Source organism: Littorina saxatilis, linkage group LG6 (genome assembly GCF_037325665.1).
Source record: "Littorina saxatilis isolate snail1 linkage group LG6, US_GU_Lsax_2.0, whole genome shotgun sequence".
NCBI classification, from domain to species: Eukaryota; Metazoa; Mollusca; class Gastropoda; order Littorinimorpha; family Littorinidae; genus Littorina; species Littorina saxatilis.
Window position 1 is genome coordinate 38,130,628 of NC_090250.1, and position 20,132 is coordinate 38,150,759.

At 43.5% G+C, this 20,132-nt stretch overlaps 1 protein-coding gene across 1 annotated transcript in view; it reads left to right on the top strand.

Moving 5' to 3' along the window:
- Nucleotides 1-7,699: 7,699 nt before the first annotated feature.
- The window catches only part of LOC138969165 (cytokine-like nuclear factor N-PAC), a gene marked incomplete in the record, with an annotated part of 46,655 nt that continues 34,222 nt past the window's right edge, over nt 7,700-20,132 (top strand). Inside the window, 4 exon segments of the mRNA XM_070341889.1 lie at nt 7,700-7,752; nt 7,850-7,886; nt 9,006-9,088; nt 13,760-13,889. Coding sequence (XP_070197990.1) covers nt 7,718-7,752; nt 7,850-7,886; nt 9,006-9,088; nt 13,760-13,889 — 285 coding nt within the window.

Genomic DNA, 20,132 nt, shown 5'->3' on the forward strand with positions numbered 1-20,132 from the left:
AACAACAACGAAACATGGAAACATGCTGGGCGCACACACAGTCCCAGCCGCCTGGACAAACATACGCCCATGCATCTACACAATAAAGCGATAGTTAACGCAATCGTGGAGATGATTAGACTTAACAAAGACATACAATAAACTGAAAGGTACCAATGGACACACGACCACACACACACACACACACACACACACACACACACACACACACACACACAAAAGGGACCCACTTAGTGCATGATGATAACACAATATATATAGCAATATATTATAATCAATTTGAACAACAAAATATATATTACATGGTCAAATTAAGGTTAATTGAACAAACAAATAACAAAAATTAAAACTGGAAACATGCTGGGTGCATACGCAGTCACAGCCGCCTGGACAAACACACACCCATGCATCTTCACAATAAAGCGACAGCAAACGCAATCGCGGAGACAATTAGACCTTACAAAGGCATAAGATAAACTGAAAGGTACAAATGGACACACACACACACACACACACACACACACACACACACACACACACACACACACACACACACACACACACACACACACACACACACACACAAGGGGCCCACTTAGTGCATGATGATAACAAAATATATATAACAATATATCATAATCCATTTGAACAACAAAATAATACCAGCTATTGTGTTTTCAGCGTAGCAATAGGGCCCGATATTTAGACGAGACAAGTATAATGCCGAGTCGAAGACGAGTCGCATATTATACTTGTTCGAGTCTAAATATCGGACCCTATTGCTACGATGAAAACACAATAGCGTTTATATATAGCTATTCTGACATTAAATTCTGTGTTAAAATCATGTTTTTGTCAGCAACAAGTACCAGAATGGTCCATGTCGCTGATTGCAGACGACGGTTCCCTTTCCGCATGAAGCCACGGAAATAACCGAACATTGAAAAACCCACGGACATGTATTACGGAGAAAACTCGAGATAACCGGATGTTTAGCATTACGTCAATATGCTAGGAATCATATGACGTCATGACGTATCATGCTTGCCTACGTATATTGTATGTTCGAAAGTCTGACTTCTGTTGGGAATTCGCGTGGTGAAGACTGCGGTAAATCTGTAGATGATAAGAGAACAAGGATTGTCTCAGAAGAAACGACTAAATGTTTCAGACCGGTAACTTCATTTCAACATTGCACTATACAATGAACGTTCTATGTGACAGGAGAGTTTGCTGATTTTGTGTTAAACATTGGAGAGATCGTCTGCTATAGAATCAGAGATAGGTCGCTTCAGATTGCAGCTTCTGGAAATTTGCAAGGTTTGTTGCCTGTTAAAGAACTGGATTTTACATGTAATGTATGTCATGTACAGTAAGCAAGAACAAAAACACACACAAAGCAAATGGCATCGTCTGTCGACTAGTCACAGAAACAAACCTGGCGAGGTATGCGTGTACTTTATACACGTGGAAGAAACCGGAACCATGCGTCTTTGTTATCGACAATATGCTTTTGGATATTGAGTAAAATGGCCTACTTCCGCCGCATTATGCTTTGATGATCGGAAAAGACCATCCAATCACAGCCCCCGAATTCCCCCACGTGTTCATCAGAATAGCTAGCTATATTATATATTACTTGGTCAAATTAAGGTTAATTTAACAAACCAGTAACACAAAACAAAACATTGAAACATGCTTGGTGCATACACAGCCACACTCGCCTGGACAAACACACGCCCATGCATCCACACAATAAAGCGATAGCACACGCAATCGCGGAGATAATTAGACCTTACAAAGGCATAAAATAAACTGAAAGGTACCGATGGACACACACATACACACACACACACACACACACACACACACACACACACACACACACACACACACACACACACACACACACACACACACACACACAAGGGGGCCACTTAGTGAATGATGATAACAAAATATATATAACAATATATTATAATCAATTTGAACAAAATATGTATTACATGGTCAAATTAAGGTTAATTTAACAAACAAATAACAAAAATAAAAACTGGAAACATGCTGTGTGCATACGCAGCCACAGCCGCCTGGACAAACACACGCCCATGCATCCACACAATAAAAACGATAGCACACGCAATCGCGGAGATAATTAGACCTTACAAAGGCATACAATAAACTGAAAGGTACCAATGGACACACACATACACACACACACACACACACACACACACACACACACACACACACACACACACACACACACAAGGGGGCCACTTAGTGCATGATGATAACAAAATATATATAACAATATATCATAATCAATTTGAACAAAATATGTATTACATGGTCAAATTAAGGTTAATTTAACAAACAAATAACACAAATAAAAACTGGAAACATGCTGGGTGCATACGCAGCCACAGCCGCCTGGACAAACACACGCCCATGCATCCACACAATAAAGCGATAGCAAACGCAATCGCGGAGATAATTAGACCTTACAAAGGCATAAAATAAACTGAAAGGTACCAATGGACACACACACACACACACACACACACACACACACACACACACACACACACACACACACACACACACAGACAAGGGGGCCACTTAGTGCATGATGATAACAAAATATATATAACAATATATCATAATCAATTTGAACAAAATATGTATTACATGGTCAAATTAAGGTTAATTTAACAAACAAATAACAAAAATAAAAACTGGCAACATGCTGGGTGCATACGCAGCCACAGCCGCCTGGACAAACACACGCCCATGCATCCACACAATAAAACGATAGCACACGCAATCGCGGAGACAATTAGACCTTACAAAGGCATATAAAATGAAAGGTACCAATGGACACACACACACACACACACACACACACACACGCAAGGGGCCCACGTAGTGCATGATGATAACAAAATATAATTATATTACAATATATAATTATAATCCATTTGAACAACAAAATATATATTACATGGTCAAATCAAGGTTACTTGAACAAACATAGAACAAAAACAAAACATGGAAACATGCAGGGTGCACACGCAGCCACAGCCGCCTGGACAAACATCATGCATCCACACAATAAAGCGATAGCAAACGCAATCGGCGCGGAGATAATTACACTTAAACAAAGACACACAATAAACTGAAAAGTACCAATGGACGCACGAACCCACGCGCAAGCGCTAGCACACGCTCACACAGCAAACACGCACGCACGCAAGCAAGCACGCACTCACGCACATACACACACACACTGACACACACATACATACACACACACACACATACACACACACATACAAGTCATACACACACACACACACACACACACACACACACACACACACACACACGCAAAGTCGTGGGTTCGAATCCCACTCCCGTCAATATTTATCTGTGTGTTTGTATGTCTGTACGTGTGTCCTGACCGCAAGACTAGTACCTGCGTGATGTGCATATGTGTGTGTTCTTGTGAGACTGTGTCTGAGTACGTCAGTGTTGTGCCAGTGGGTGCCAACAGTGTGATGTCAGAGTGAGAATGGTTCCAGACCGTTGCCAGAGTGATAGTGGTGGTGCCAGAGTGAGAATGGTTCCAGCCCGGTGCAAGAGTGATAGTGGTGGTGCCAGAGTGAGAATGGTTCCAGACCGTTGCCAGAGTGATAGTGGTGGTGCCAGAGTGAGAATGGTTCCAGACCGTTGCCAGAGTGATAGTGGTGGTGCCAGAGTGAGAATGGTTCCAGACCGTTGCCAGAGTGATAGTGGTGGTGCCAGAGTGAGAATGGTTTCAGACCGTTGCCAGAGTGATAGTGGTGGTGCAAGAATGAGAATGGTTTCAGCCCGGTGCAAGGGTGATAGTGTTGGTGCCAGAGTGAGAATGGTCACAGACCGGTGCCAGAGTGATTGTGGTGGTGCCAGAGTGATAGTGGTGGTGCCAGAGTGAGAATGGTTCCAGCCCGGTGCAAGAGTGAGAGAGGTGGTGCCAGAGTGAGAATGGTCACAGACCGGTGCCAGAGTGATAGTGGTGGTGCCAGAGTGATAATGATGGTGCCAGAGTAATAGTGGTGGTGCCAGAGGGAGAATGGTTCCAGCCCGGTGCAAGAGTGAGAGCGGTGGTGCCAGTGTGATAGTGGTGGTGCCAGAGCAAGAATGGTTCCAGTCCGGTGCAAGAGTGAGAGTGGTGGTGCCAGAGTGAGAGTGGTGGTGCCAGACTAAGAATGGTCCCAGACTGTCACAGTTTCAGGGACACGAGTGGGAAAGGAACTCTTTGTGGGGCGCCTTTCCCATATTGCAATGTAATGCGCCTGTTGCTGGCAGCCGCAGTTGCGGAAAGGTTCTGCTAAACCACGAAATTCACGTGGAAAAGTGCCGGCGTGCAAACCGTGCGGGAAAATGGGGTGATTTTTGGATCACTATTAAAACACGTGTTCCGGGCATGCTATACGGTTGTATGGTAGGCGACCAGTGATTGGTCAGGGAGATCACTTGTCCTGGGACAGGCGATTGCTGATTGGTCAGGGAGATCACATGGTCTTTCTTTCCAGTCCTTCTTTCTTTCTTTTCTACACATGCTTTGCGGGGCGGGGACTGTGACGTAGCTCAGTTGGTAGCGCGCTGGCTTTGTAGCCAGTTGGTCGCTATCAGCGTGGGTTCGATCCCCACGTTCGGCGAGAGAAAATTTATTTCTCGGAGTCAACTTTGTGCAGACTCTCTTCGGTGTCCGAACACCCCCGTGTGCACACGTGCGCACGAAAAAGATCCCACGTTCACTCCAGAGAGACTGAGAGACTGAGAGGCCGGGGAGCGGGGAGGGGGGAGGGGGGAGCGGGAGAGATTGACTCGAGAGGAAAAAAGAAAGAGAAAGAGAGAGATATAGATAGAGAGAGAGAGAGAGAGAGAGAGAGAGAGAGAGAGAGAGAGAGAGAGAGAGAGAGAGAGAGAGAGAGAGAAGTCTGAAGTCTGAAGTCTGAATATTTTAATGAGTAGGCCTTGGGCCCTTTTCATGGAGATGAGCACATCTCAAGCACCAGCATACAAATGCAAATATTGAACGAAAACAAGAACATCCTACTTGTATCGCCCTGTTTCGTTTACGGATTATGGATTACGAATGGAAAGCGCCTTCATGACAAATGTAGAAAAACGTAGCAATAGCGGCTTACTAGTGTTTGAAAACAGCATGGTTAATTTAAACAATGATGGGATTCTAGTGTATTTTCGTGGAATATAATATTCTCTTAACTCAGCATATTTAGGGCATACTAAAACAAAGTGGACTTCATCTTCAACACTGCTACAACAAAATGGACAAGATAAATCAGCGGAGGTTGCATTTAAATTAAAGCGAAATCGATGCACTTTCAGAGGAGATACTCCCAATCTAAGTCTAATCAGAAGATTTCTAGCTTTAATATGTTTCAAATCACTTAAATAGTTGGATAATCTTAGGGTAGATTTGAAGGTTCTGTACAGAGAGAAACGTTCACTTCCTTGTACATTTTCAAGCCAGGTTTGCTTGTAGGATGAAATAAGTCTTTCTTTAAATGCTGTTAGGAACGCCCTCTCATCGCCAACACCTTGGTTTTCCCATACTTCATCAAAACCGTACATGTACAGAGTGTAACAGATCGAGGAGGCCCATGTTTTCTTATTTTGTTCATGGAGATATTTCAGCATTTTATACGCCTTGCTCGGAAGGCGATGATGTGGCATCCTCAATATACGTAGCCAAAAACGAATGCATTTAACAAAGCTGTTTATAAACAAGGGGTACCTTCCCGTTTCTCCATAAACCATAGCATTTGGTGTTCTCATACTCGTATTCAAAAAACGTTTAAGTGCGAATAAATGAACTCTCTCTATAGGTGTATGATCTGCTTCAACCCCCCAAACTTCGGCACCATATGCCAGCATCGGTTGAATCTGTGCGTCGAAAAGCTTGAAAAAAATAGCTGGAGATCTGTCACCCAGTTGCCATAAACATTTTAGAATACCAATGACTCCCTTTTTCCCTTTTGCAGCAAAATCATTAAGAGTGTGAGAGAAGGACAGGCGTGTAGACAACCATACTCCTAAATACTTATACATGTTCAAAACGCTCATAGGATGTCCACCATACACCCATCTTTCTCGCAAGGCCAAGTGACCACCGTTCCGAAAAACAACAATATTAGATTTGTCTAAATTAACTTCAAGTCCAAGACGTCTAGACGAGAGAGAGAGAGAGAGAGAGAGAGAGAGAGAGAGAGAGAGAGAGAGAGAGAGAGAGAGAGAGAGAGAGAGAGAGAGACTGAACAAACGAGCGAACACATTTTACTGTACATACAAGGATTACAATGACTTGCCTAACAACCTGTCAAGCTTAAACAAATAAAAACATGTAATGTTTTTTGTTAAATACAATCCGTGAATTAAAACAAACAAATACAGAAAAGTTTTTTAAAAAATTAAAAAAAAGAGACTGCGAACAGACAAGAAAAATTAAATAAAAGAAAGAGAGAGAGAGTCACAGAGAGAGAGAATGACAGAGAGAGAGTAAGACTGAGAGAGATACAGTGAGACAGAGAGACGGAATGCATGTCAAGGGAAATAACCATTGAGGTTTTAACAGTAGTTACACCTTGCCACTGTTTACGTCCCCTTAACGGCTATTAAAAAAAAAAAAATTCACGTCTCGTTATTTCCCTGTATCTTTATACTGGGATTATTTTTGAAATACTTGCGATCAGCTCAGTGATTAAAATCTCCGTCATAACTGATACAAACTGAACCAGAAACTGTGTATGCGTCAGCCGGTCACACTGATCCGAGTCATTCGGCGTGTGATTCTGTTGGAAGTTGTTTACTGCCTCAGCAATAACTCGATTCAAAACTGAATATATACACAATTAACAATTACTGGGTGTTTTTTCTTTGATCTTTTCAGTCTCTTATATTCAATTTACCTAACCCTAACCAATTTTCTTATTGTGTTATGACAGAGCCGGTCACTGTTACTGGACCGGCACTGCTGTATCACGAATCATCAGGACCGGGTAAGCGCAACTGATACATGTATATTGTATATATCCCTGGTAAGCATGAAGAGACTGTCGATAGTAGTAAAACTGTCAAGCTGGAACCGCTTTTGTTTTCTTTTCCTTTCGTGTTTCTGATGTAGCGGCTTCGAAAAAACGAATTTCAATCAAACGAAGAGTGACACTATGATTCTATGTGATCATCAGGCTCAGTCCACGCTGTAGAATGGAACAAATAACGACCAATATCGACAGCCAACGGTAAGTCCGTGACTCTCATATTGATTTAGTGTGCTATTGATTAGCATTATTTTTGTGTGATTTTTCTTGCATATTATAACCAGGGAGCAGCGATGAAGAAGAAATTGAAAACGACAAGTGAAAGTAGAACCAGTAAATTGGCAACCATTGTTCAGTTTCGTATTCTTTATTTGAGAGGAAAGTACATGGTCAATACATTAAACGTGAGTGAAAATAGAAAAGTAAATAAAGTGTATGGTTATAATGTGCGAACAATTGACACGGGTAATTCAAGAACTTCTGCGCGTTGTGTTGTTTACATCCTCAACATCATAACCATAGCCGCTTCTAATGTAGGCCACCTTGACCCAAAGAAGACGCTATCGAGGCACCCACAATGCATCATTCTACATGTGCGGGTTTGCAAGATGGCGGCCAAGTTTAAAGTTGGAGATCTTGTGTGGTAAGAAAGTCGCTCCCACCGTCTGATCGCGTGCTTCACATCGCTTGGCAACATGTACGATCGGTGTAACAATTATCATTTATTTTTATTTTTGCAGGGCAAAGATGAAGGGCTTCTCGGCATGGCCAGGAAAGGTAAGTTGGAGTCGGGGTTGTCGTCTCCTTTGAAAGCTACGGAAACTCAGATTCGAGTCAGAAGCTATTTGAACAACGTAGATGTTGGTAAACTGTGGGTGTGATTGCTCACGGCTGCACCTGCTAACGTTCTTTGTGTTATTTCTTGGTGTATGGCAGTGATTAAAGATCTTGCATCCTACGATACGCTAGAAAAGGTGAGGTTTTTGAAACCGACAAGCAAGCCGGCTTACGCGGTTGTCTCCCTTGATTGCACAAAAATTGTCTTCTTCTTCTTCTTCTTTCTTGATGTGGACTGGGTTCATCCGAACGTCTGTAGTCCAGCGTCTGTTGTCAACTTGAGAAATTGGTTGTTTACTTGTTATTGTTTTGATGTCTGTTAAGTTCAACATTTTTTAGAAGCTAGAGAAACAGATACTATTGTTCTTAATTCTAAGCATCATTGAATGCCTCCTGCTCCATATATTTTGTGATACTGAATCACTGATACTGATAGAATGAATATTATCCCCGAGTACGCTAGTACAAGGGCTCAGCAGACTTTAATTGTCTGTGTGTGTGTGTGTGTGTGTCTCGACTTAACAGCTTATTGCTGGGAAACTACTGGGCGCAGCTCGTTCAAAAGTTGATACACTAACTTGATAATAGGTCCGATTGATCGTATTAAAACTTCATAATGTTACCTGGGACCTAAATGCGAAATAAACCACAAAAAAACGACTTGGCGGTGGGAGGAATTCGCGGTGCAACAGGCAGTCTGATAGAACGGTGCAAGGTCTCGGCCAACCAAGACTATGGCATACTCGTAGCAAAGCCGCCGAATGGTACCGTAAACCAAGAATAGTGACGTAATTACGTCACGGTCGAAAGTCTTTGACGTCAATGCCTCCCTGTAGTCTTTTTCTCTTGCGGTGTGTGTGTGTGTTCATTTTGTGCACATGTGTTAGTGTTACTGTTTGTGTGTGTGTGTGTGTGTGTGTGTGCGTGCATGAGTCTGTACTCGTGTGTGTGTGTGTGTGTGTGAATGTCTGAAGAGTACTCGGGTCCAGCGCGAGCGTTTTTTATTTCAACATGTATTTGATTTGCAGCAGTAAGAAATCAACTTCATTTGTCATTCAGGTCATAGAGCCGAAACCCGAAATCAAGCGCCCATCCAAGAAACAGGCTCACCAGTTTGTTTTCTTCTTTGGGGCTGAAAACTAGTAAGTTGAATTTTCTGGTTCGCTGACATTTCATACAATGAATAATGATACATGTACACATACCTGTTTTACTCATGGTTTAATGGTTGTATCTCATCTTCCTTTTCCTATATCTTTGAAATTTTTGTGTGTGTTCTAGTCTTTCTACGAATATTAAACTTTTTAAAGTCGGCTTAACCACTTGACTGCCTTAGGACGGGTATACCCGTCATGCGCTTGTGCAGCCGCAGCGCCTTAGGACGGGTTTACCCGTCTTCTCCGTTCCGGGATTTTTCAGAAATGCTATGTCACTGCTGACACAAAAATAGCAGCCAATGGCTTGGTAGGATACCTCATTCTCATGAATAAACATAAATGGCGACGCGGTTTTGTGTCTGAAGGCTATTTTCGGCCTTGGCGACAGGGTAAGGGAGAGAAATCTTGACTCGTCAAAATGGCTAACGGTGACAGTCGACCGGGCCCTAGTAGGGAAAAACAAAGCCGGACTGACGCTACAGGCGGTGCAAATGATTATGGATACTGGATGGGGAAGGGGGAGATCTTCTTTCAGACGATTCGTTGGAAACAGGTAGATGATAGTGATTATAATCCTTTCTTGGAGCGAGCAAAACAGCCACCTGTGTTTGATCCACAGGCACCGGAAGATGCGCCGGACTGATTTTTCAAAAGTTCATATTTAATCATCATTATAAGCCAAACTAATTATTATGTCCATGATTAGACACTAAAAACAGATTCTTGGTTCAATTTCCCTTAAAAATAACATGTAATGTAATATGAAGTCTTATATCGTGCGCGTATCTCCAGACTCGGACTCAAGGCGCAGGGATCTATTTATGCTGTGTGAGATGGAATTTTTTACACAATACATCACACATTCACATCGACCAGCAGATCGCAGCCATTTCGGCGCATAACCTACTTTTCACGGCCTATTATTCCAAGTCACACGGGTATTTTGGTGGACATTTTTTATCTATGCCTATACAATTTTGCCAGGAAAGACCCTTTTGTCAATCGTGGGATTTTTTTTTTTTTTTTTTTTTTTTTTTACAATTTTATTCAAATAAATAACAACAATCAACAATATCTCATACAATGAATTAAATACATCTTATCGAGTACAACAAGCTAACTTTTTTTTTTAACGTTTTGTTCTTCGAACACTCACACAAAAATGCTTCTTATCTGTAACTGCCTATTAAAAATACTTTCCAACGGTAAAAACGAATTTGTTTTTTTATATATACTAACGCACATCTTTCCGATTAAGATAATGTGGTTCAATTTATACATAGTTGCCTTTTTCACCATTACAAAATGCATACCAAATAAAACATCACTAACTTTCAAAACAATCTTAATTTCTAAAGTACGAAAAATAAATTCTTCAATAAACTTCCAGAATTTGTATACAACCGGGCATTCAAAAAAGAAGTGTTCAATGAAATCAGTTACATCACAACAGTAATTACATTTATTAGTTTCCGTTACTTTCATTTTACACAGGAGAATGTTGGTCGGATAGATGTTGTGCATAATTTTCCAGTGTAAAACTCTTAATCTAGTCTCTTGTGTTGACTGATGGGCAACTATCCAAGAACGTTCATCAATTTCTACATTAAACTTTCTCTTCCAAAATCCTCCGGAACATGGTACATCTGTTTTCATATTAATAATCTCTTTCCGATATTCTTTGGCACTTAACACATTTTTGCCGTTAAACAGTGGGGTAATACAAACATCATCAGTCATATTTACAACATTTTTCCTCATGAATAATGACACAGCAGCTTTTACAACATTATATTCAAGAATTCGGTTTGGCGAATATCCAATCAAATCACATATATCTTGATATGATAATATGTCTCCCGAACGTACAATGTCTGTTAATACCAATACACCTCGTCGTATCCAACTTTCAAAAAATAAAACTTTGCCACTATACGTTATGCATGCATTATTCCATAATAAAATCGGCCCGATTGTCCCACGATCGTAGTGGTTATTATCCAGCCAATATTTTAATACTGCTTTCCAAAAGTGTGATTTCACTAGGTCTAACCCTTTAAATCTTGCACTGTTTACATTCGATAAGAAACATTCAAAGTGCTTTCCAAAACGCAAATACATCATCTTTGGAGTGAGACTCCAATTATCATTTTCATTTGATGTAGTCAGTTGTGAAACCCATTGTAATAAAAAAGAAATTTGCATTTGCCTAATATCGATCATTTTTAAACCACCTTTTTCAATTTCAAAACATAAAACGCTTCTTTTCACCTTTTCAAAGGCCTTCCGATTACAATCTCTTTTTCGCCACAAAAATCTGTACAATAAGGTATTGACTTCATTCAAAACACAGTCAGGTAATACAAACGCTTGCATAATATACACAAATTGTGAAATTAAAAACGTTTTCACAATACATATTTTCCCTAAAATGCTCAAATTTCGCTTCTCCCATGCACAAATCAATCGCTTAATATTCCTTATTCTTCCAGTCCAGTTATCTTCTACCAAAGAAGAACTCTTATCGTGGGATTTTTAACGTGCACACCCCAATGTAGTGTACACAAAGGGACCTCGGTTTTTCGTCTCATCCGAAAGACTAGCACTTGAACCCACCACCTAGGTTAGGAAAGGGGGGAGAAAATTGCTAACGCCCTGACCCAGGGTCGAACTCGCAACCTCTCGCTCCCGAGCGCAAGTGCGTTACCACTCGGCCACCCAGTCCTCTAGGTTTTACTTACCTACCTACTGCCAGTTTGGAGCTAGAATTTTTTGTGAATTATTACACCTCGAACTCCAATATTCCCTGGCAGTCAGGAATGCACATACGCAAGTTTTGATTGGCAGCGAAAAGGTTAAGGGCGCCAGTGCAAGATTGATCAAATTGTACAAAAACCTTTTTTTGATATTTTGGCAGATAATGGTTCCATAACATACCTAAAATGCATGTGTGTCTGTGTTTTTGTCAAAAGTGTCATATTTATGAGTTAATAAAGACAGTATTTGAATAGTTCTATCTTCAAGGTCGTTTTTCTCATGTCAGCCATTTTCTTGTTCGAACTTCCTGTGCGCCAAAGAGCTAAAAATAGCCGTGATGTGGCAAAGTCATGGAGCACATTGCTGTCCGATGTTCGCGCGTTGAGTTTGGATACGAAGCGTTACGACATTCATAATTTTTTGTTCGAAGCCCGTAACTTCAAATTCAGCGTAAGTTTTTGCAAAGATGTGTTGCTACGTCCAATACTGAACTCCTGACTGTCGATTGCAGTAATTTGTTGGTGTTTGCATGTTTGCATTTAGCCATGAGACTGAACATATTGTTGATCACGAAAGTCGTGTAACGCTTCGGAGATCCGGAAACGGCCGAACTTCGCAATTGAAAAGCACACAAAAACAACACCAACGTATAGAAACCATTTTTATTGACATACAACAATGCTTTAATGTCTCAGGAATAGATTCAGATGAAAAAAGTCGTGGTAGAAATAATTTTAATTTACTTTTTCATGATTTCAAATGTGTCACCCCTACTCAGTCTCACTGGACCACCATTTCTGAGAATGACCCATATACCAGCTTGGCTGGGATTTTTTTTAAAAAAACAGGGTTTTGCCTGGGAGATAAAGACGACGGGGCATTTGACCCCATCAACCACATTCTGATGGGAGAAAGTCGAAGGCATAAATCACCAAGTACTAATAGACTTGATCAGGTTCAGGTGCATGTCCACACCAAACCCTTCCCGTATTGTTGGCCAGGGCTAAGCTTATAATTTGTCACTCTTTTGTGTAAGTGTATTTAAGTGTGTGTACTGATGCTTGTGACAAGAGATACAACAGCAATTCACTGACACAGTGTGACACGGTAGTAGGTCAATTGTATGCAGTTTTTGGCACACTTAGGCAAATTCTTATGGATTATTTCAAATTTTATGCACCCTTGGCACGTTTGTTAATAGGACCCTGATTTACCTGGCATTATTGGAACATTTTACAAAAATATAATAAGCTGTGAAACGTTAGATATGGGCAGGGATCGCGCTAGGATTTTTCAAATTGCGTACGGCTTACGCAATGTCGGCCACAAAACGCGTAAAACAGAACCGATTTTGCGTCACACTATAACACAGTTAAATCATGACGATGTGCGAAAAAACGAGGACAACTTTCGCTGCATGCCGTTTTGAATGAATCAAAGACAGGCTTGAACTGAAAGCGTCTCTCGGCCTAGATTTGGCGCCACACGCCCAGTGCATTTTGGGTGTATGTTCTGTTTCAGAAAACCGACCGGCGTTGCTTTGCGTCGCTTGCGACACTCTTATGCCGAGAGCACATCACCTCATTTTGTTTTATCCAAAACAGACTTTAGATTTGAACTCGCGCGCTTGTGCTATGTTTGATCCAGAACAGACTAGAGATTCTAAACTCGCGCGCGTGTGCTATAGTCTGATTCAGTATTTGGATGTGCTGCTGAGCATGCTGTTTTGAATAGAAGTTGTTTTGCGTACGCGTTACGCATAAGCGTTGGGGAAAATGCGTGGGCGGATTTTAAAACGCGTCAAATACGCAAAAAAAACATGCGTTAACGCGATCCCTGGATATGGGTGCATGTAGTCTCACTATGTTCTGAACTTTTTTCTTCCTTTATTTTCAACAGCGCCTGGATCCCAGAGGAAAGCATCACCCCATATCTGAAGCTGCGTGACAAGTACCAGGGAGCGACTCGTATCTCCAAAGGTTTCAAGGAGGCTATCGAAGCTATTGAAGATGCTTGGCAAGCCTTGCCTGTAAGTTTCCTCAGTAGATCAGACAGTATGGTAAAACTAAATGCTGCTTCTTTGATGAGAGTTTCAATTCAGCAGGTGACTCACTGGCTGGATGCAAATGCATGGAACTTTTTGTGAATGCATGTATTTTTTTTTTTAACCAGTGTGCGCATACATCATTCTTTTCAGGACCCCCCGCGGGTAAGGGGGAAGAATTTACCCGATGCTCCCCAGCATGTCGTAAGAGGCGACTAACGGATTCTGTTTCTCCTTTTACCCTTGTTAAGTGTTTCTTGTATAGAATATAGTCAATGTTTGTAAAGATTTTAGTCAAGCAGTATGTAAGAAATGTTAAGTCCTTTGTACTGGAAACTTGCATTCTCCCAGTAAGGTCATATATTGTACTACGTTGCAAGCCCCTGGAGCAATTTTTTGATTAGTGCTTTTGTGAACAAGAAACAATTGACAAGTGGCTCTATCCCATCCCCCCCCTTTCCCCGTCGTGATATAACCTTGAACGGTTGAAAACGACGTTAAACACCAAATAAAGAAAGATTCTTTTCAGGTCAAATAGTCTTGTTTTTCTCTGCATATCTGCTGATTTTGGCTTCCCAAGCAAATATCTTACAACATAAAACCTGACTTTACACCGATCAATATTTACTAAGTCAGTAAGTGTGCTCCCCACTTTTCTGAGTACTCTGAGCACATCTTATTTTAAGAGCAATATTCGACCTTGCTGAGGGAAAATATCTCTGTTGCCAGTATCTTCTCTTACTTGAGTACTTACTAAATTGGTCTGACTAATAATTTGTTTTAAGCCTTCAAATTCTGTTTTTAGAAAGACTAGCTTTCTCAGGGGAAACATTAACAAAATGAAGGGCAAGTGCACATTTCTGTGAGCTAGTGAATTTGAAAACATCGCTCTCCTGTCAGGCGAGTGGACATTTTCTTTCTTTTTTTAACTTCCACATCCCTTGTCAATGTCAATGATCAGGCTTCAGAGTTTTTGGTCAGTTAGCTGATTTCCGGCATTTTGAATATCCTTCAGATCACCAGAATGCTAAAGTTTTGGAGGAGTGTGCTTTCACACGTTTTTGTGTGTGTGGCAGTATAGTAGTTCTCTGTCTGCTGATGTCCTCAAATGGTTTGTTTATCCGTATGCTCTGTCTATTATGGGACTTACCCCCCGCGGGTTAGGGGGAAGAATTTACCCGATGCTCCCCAGCATGTCGTAAGAGGCGACTAACGGATTCTGTTTCTCTTGTTACCCTTGTTAAGTGTTTCTGGTATAGAATAATTATTGTCAATTTTTGTAAAGATTTTAGTCAAGCAGTATGTAAGAAATGTTAAGTCCTTTGTACTGGAAACTTGCATTCTCCCAGTAAGGTAATACATTGTACTACGTTGCAAGCCCCTGGAGCAAATTTTTGATTAGTGCTTTTGTGAACAAGAAACAATTGACAAGTGGCTCTATCCCATCTCCCCCCTTCCCCCGTCGCGATATAACCTTCGTGGTTGAAAACGACGTTAAACACCAAATAAAGAAAGAAAGTATGGGACTTCTTAAAATATAAACAGACCTGTTTACCAGTACAATTTGGGCATATTTTGTACGCCAAATTATTATCGGTACGCAAATACGCAACACACGCACAAAATACGCCTAAGAAAAAGTCTAGAATACGTTTTCCGGTGTTGGTGTGCTGATTACGGAATGGTACAACTGATACCGGTTTCGGTCGAAGGGAGATAACCATGACAGCGAGTCTTCAGCTGTGGAAACCTTGTTCAGTTGTTGGCACGTGCGATCGTCTGGACAATCGTGGCAAAATGAAGCGGAAAAATGTGCCAGTTTCGGATGACTGTACCAAGTCTAAAAAGCAGAAGCAGCAGATTTTCTTGGAGAAATACTGATAAGAAAGAGCCAAGAATTGTGGAGTCTACTATGGGAAAAAGTCATGTACACTGCAAGTATTGTAAATCAGATTTCTCCGTTGCCCATGCTGGGAAATATGACATCGAACGACACTGCAGTTCTAAAACTCACCTGGACAAGGTTGCTGCAAAGAAATCCGCTGAAAGCTGCCAAGGAATTATGAAGTTCATTCCCGCAAAGCAAATCCTGCCAGAAGAAAAGGCTGTAGTCCGCGCTGAAGCAATGTTTTCTGAGATGATTGTAAAAATGAACTTGCCACTGTCAACTGCAGATGTTATTTCACGAACTTCATCTTTTCATTATCAATCTGTTTGGAAGACACTGGTTATAATGCTATAAGCTGACAGGTAAATACAATTGTTTTATTCCTGTTGTATTGGAAGGAGTTAAATTCTGAAGGTGTTCACAAGACATGCTATTCTTACACAAACACGTTTGCACCCACGCGTACATTACCCCATATGGCTTTGCTTGCAAAGTACACCAACTTTTTGAAAAATACACTCAACTTTTTGGGAAAGTACTCTTGCCTCGGGTTTAGGGTAAACAGGTCTGCGTAAAAAAGGCTTTACCCATGATTGATTGATTGCTCTGCTGAAGGGTGGGGGATGTATAACGCTTTCTATGGACGTCGGAGGTTATCCCGGGTATTGTGGAGCAAGGCTGTAAATTTTTATTTAATATCATATTCTTACTCCGAATCACATTAGCATTGAGTCACCTGAGATGCTTATCACTGAAAAACGCTTACCCGGCTAAAGAATTTTAAAGGGAAGCAACCCCATCACCAAAACGAAAGTGAAAGTAGCTTTGGTAATGGGCCAGTACACCGGGAGTTACCTCCCATACGGGTGTATGCCACGTCACTTCCTCTAGGAACACGTGCCTATTATCATACGTCTTTTTCACCTCGGAGAGGACGGTTCACTTTTTGACGCTCTGTGGCTGACCTTGTGTGTTTGAGTGACACCCGCCGGCCACGTTACCCAGCTTGTCTGCTCGCCTTGCCTACAGTTTGGTGAGCTCGTTCCCGTTTGTTGTTGGTTGTTTGCGCTGTTTCGTTACTGTACGTTGTCCGTTTTTTACGGACTTGTGTGTCAGTGACTTGCGTGTTTCGCCATTTTGTTGTGTGAGTTAGTTAGCTAACTCGTGTGACTTTGCTAGTAGCTCTGCGTGCCCTCTTTCTGTTTGGGCAAGTGTAGCTTTAGTATTTTGTTGACGCGTAAGCGTGTGTGTTTACTGTGTTTTCAGTCGTTTTGACTTACGTTTCAGTAAATCTTTTTACTTTGCCACGTGTTGTTGACGTTTGTGTCAGTGTCTTGCGTGTCGCCATTTTGTTGTGTGAGTTAGTTTTCTAGCTCGTGTGACTTTGTTTGTAGCTCTCCGTGCCTCTGCTTGTGGGGCAAGTTTAGCTATAGTATTTTGTTAACGCATTAGTGCGTGTGTTTACTGAATTTTCCAGTCGTTTAGACTTATGTTTCAGTAAATTTTTTCGCGTTGCCACGTGTTGTTGTCAACATGTCTGATTCAGACAAGCGCCGTGGCAAGTCGGACCCCAAGGGGAAAATTAAGGCTAAGTCTTCCTCTTCCAAAGCAACGTTACTTGTTACAGACCAAGAGCGTAACACTTTGTTGGCTGTACCAATTTCGGCGCCTAGCGCTGTTACTACTTCTGCTTCTTTTGCGGCGCCTAGCGCTACTGTTACTTCTGCACCTGTCTCTACATCGGAGACTTCGTCTTCTTTGTTAGCACCTGGACAAGGTGCGTTGGTTTCCTCTCTGTTAAAGTCACTGGTTCCAGAAATCCGCAGCTTGGTGCAGGCAGAATTTCAGCGTTCCGTCGCCAGCAGTTCGGCGTTTCCGGCATCTGGCAGTGACGTCCGGGCATTGGCTTCCGTGTCTTTGTCCTCCACTTCCGGCTTGGAGCAGCGTCCTCCCTCTTCAGCGTCGGTTGGTAAGCAGAGCTGGTCCGATAGCCCTCGTGAGGCGCCTGGACGTTCTCCTTCGGGGGACAGCTCTTTCGCATCGGGTCACGACCGATACCTTGCTGATCTTTCATTTCCGGCGATAACCTACGAGGCCCCGGACTTGTTCGAACAGCGGCGGCAGTCGGTTTCGACTGCCGCATTTCCGGCACTTGCCGGAAGTGATGATCCGTCCGCTCCGGCACGCTACGGCGGTCGCGGCAGGATGGAGTATTCACTGACTTCCGGTCCTTCCGGATCGCGAAGTCAACCAGTGCAGTCTTCACTTCCGCATTTTGCGGTTCCGTTGACTACACTTCCGGTTTCGGCCGGAAACGCTTCTTCCTCTTCTGGTGGTTCCTTCCGGATACCAGATAGTGGATTACAGCGTGCGCCTTCCGGCTTTCAAGCGCCTAGGCTTGAGCAGGCATCACTCCACTCAGTCGGGGGAGTGACGTCAGCTCATCCAGCTCCGGTTTTTGCGGATGGTCGTCCTGCTTACCCTTTACCTTCACAGGGTTTTGGGCGGCAGGATGACGTTAGTGCTCAGGCTTTTCCGGTTTCCGGTTTGCCAGGGCATGCTTCTGCTTCCGGAACTGGTGACTTCGGTCATGGTTCCACGTGTGACTATTCTGATGCTCCATCAGTGGTCAGCGAGGAGTCGCGGGGCGTGTTTCCGTCGAAGCTCAAGTCTGTTCTTGACGTCGCGGCGGAAGTAACGTCTCGTTATTTTCCTGAAGGGGTGGTGGCTGCGGACTCTTCCGCATCATTCGTTCCTTCTGCCATGGCGGACTTCCGGCCGGCACAGGAGGATGTTTCTTCCTTCCGGTTCGCCGAGTCTCCGTCAGTGGCTTACCAACTTTCGCATTCACTGGTTCGTCCAGCACATGCGGGGAGTGGTATTCGGCCAGTGCCTGTTCCGTTACTGCTTCCTTTTGGTCCAGTTCCGGAATCAGCTCAGCAGTGGGTGGCTTCAGCTGCCCAAGCCTCTTCCTTCGTGCCTACGGCCAATAGGAAGCTTGGCATGCCCAATCAGAGCCAGAATTGGCTGGCGTCTTTTGCACTCCCTAGGGCTACCCTTCCGGTTTCCCGGGAATTGCTGCCTCTTCTGACTAAACCGATCAAGCGTGATTCGGTTTTGCCGGTTTCCGAGGCTTCCCTCCTCTCTGCTGAGGAGGTTGGACGTCGGCAGATCGAACTGTCCTCCATTGCGGAGACTCTCGTTCGGGCTCTGTCTCGGGCATTGACCGATTCGCTAGTTCCTTTCACTCTCAGTGAAGAACAGAATGCGGACGATGTCTCTGCGCTTTTGACCGCATTGGCCAAGGTCAATGAGGAACAATTGCGTCTTTCCTCCCTGCAGTACACCCAAGCGGTACTCTGCAGGAGGGATCTCTTCCTCTCGCAGTCCCAATTCACGGAGCTGGCTACTAGGGAGACCTTGAGAGTCTCCCCGGTCTCAGAGGAGTCTCTCTTCTGTCCGCTGGCACTGGATGCCAGACAGAAGGAGATTCAGTCAAACAAGGACAGTCAGTTCCTTGACTACACTCTGAAGGGGGTGAAACAGTCTCAGCCTTCTAAACAGAAGCAGGCTCAGACATCGTCTAACCCCAAGCCAGCTCAGAAGCGGCAGGCTTCGCCGGCCGCTCGTGGTGGGAAGAAGAGGACGGCATCGGGGAGGGGGCGTGGCGGCTCTGGAAGTAAGCCACACCCCCAATGAAGCGCTCCCGATCTCACCTCCCTCCCGCCCTCCACCTTGGTGATGGCGGGAGGCCCCTCCCGGGCACTTTCTCGTTGGATGTCGGTAGTAGACAGCCAATGGATTGTGGGAGTGGTGAGTTCGGGCTTCCGTCTACTCTGGCGGGAGGAAAAGGCGCCTCTTACCCGAGTGCCTCCGCGGTTCAAGCCCCCCTTCTCGCAGGAAGCACGTTCCGTCTTGCAGTCGGAAATTGCCTCCCTGGAGCAGAAGGGCGCGGTGGAGAGAGTTCGGGTCCACAGCTCCCTGGGATTTTACGGGCGTCTGGTCGCTGTTCCCAAAGCATCAGGAGGATGGCGTCCCGTGTTGGATTTATCTCTCCTCAATACTTTCTTGAGGGAGATAAAATTCAAGATGGAGACGCCAGCCTCTGTCCGAGACTCTCTCCGCCCAGGAGACTGGGTGACCTCGATCGATCTCACGGACGCATACTTTCACATTCTTATGCATCCGACCGACCGGAAATGGCTTCGTTTCCGGTGGGGAGATCAGATCTACCAGTTTCGCGCACTCCCTTTCGGGCTGTCTCTCGCACCGTGGATTTTCACCATGGTGGTGAGACAGGTCTGTGCACTGGTGAGGTCCCAGGGTATCCGTCTGCGGGC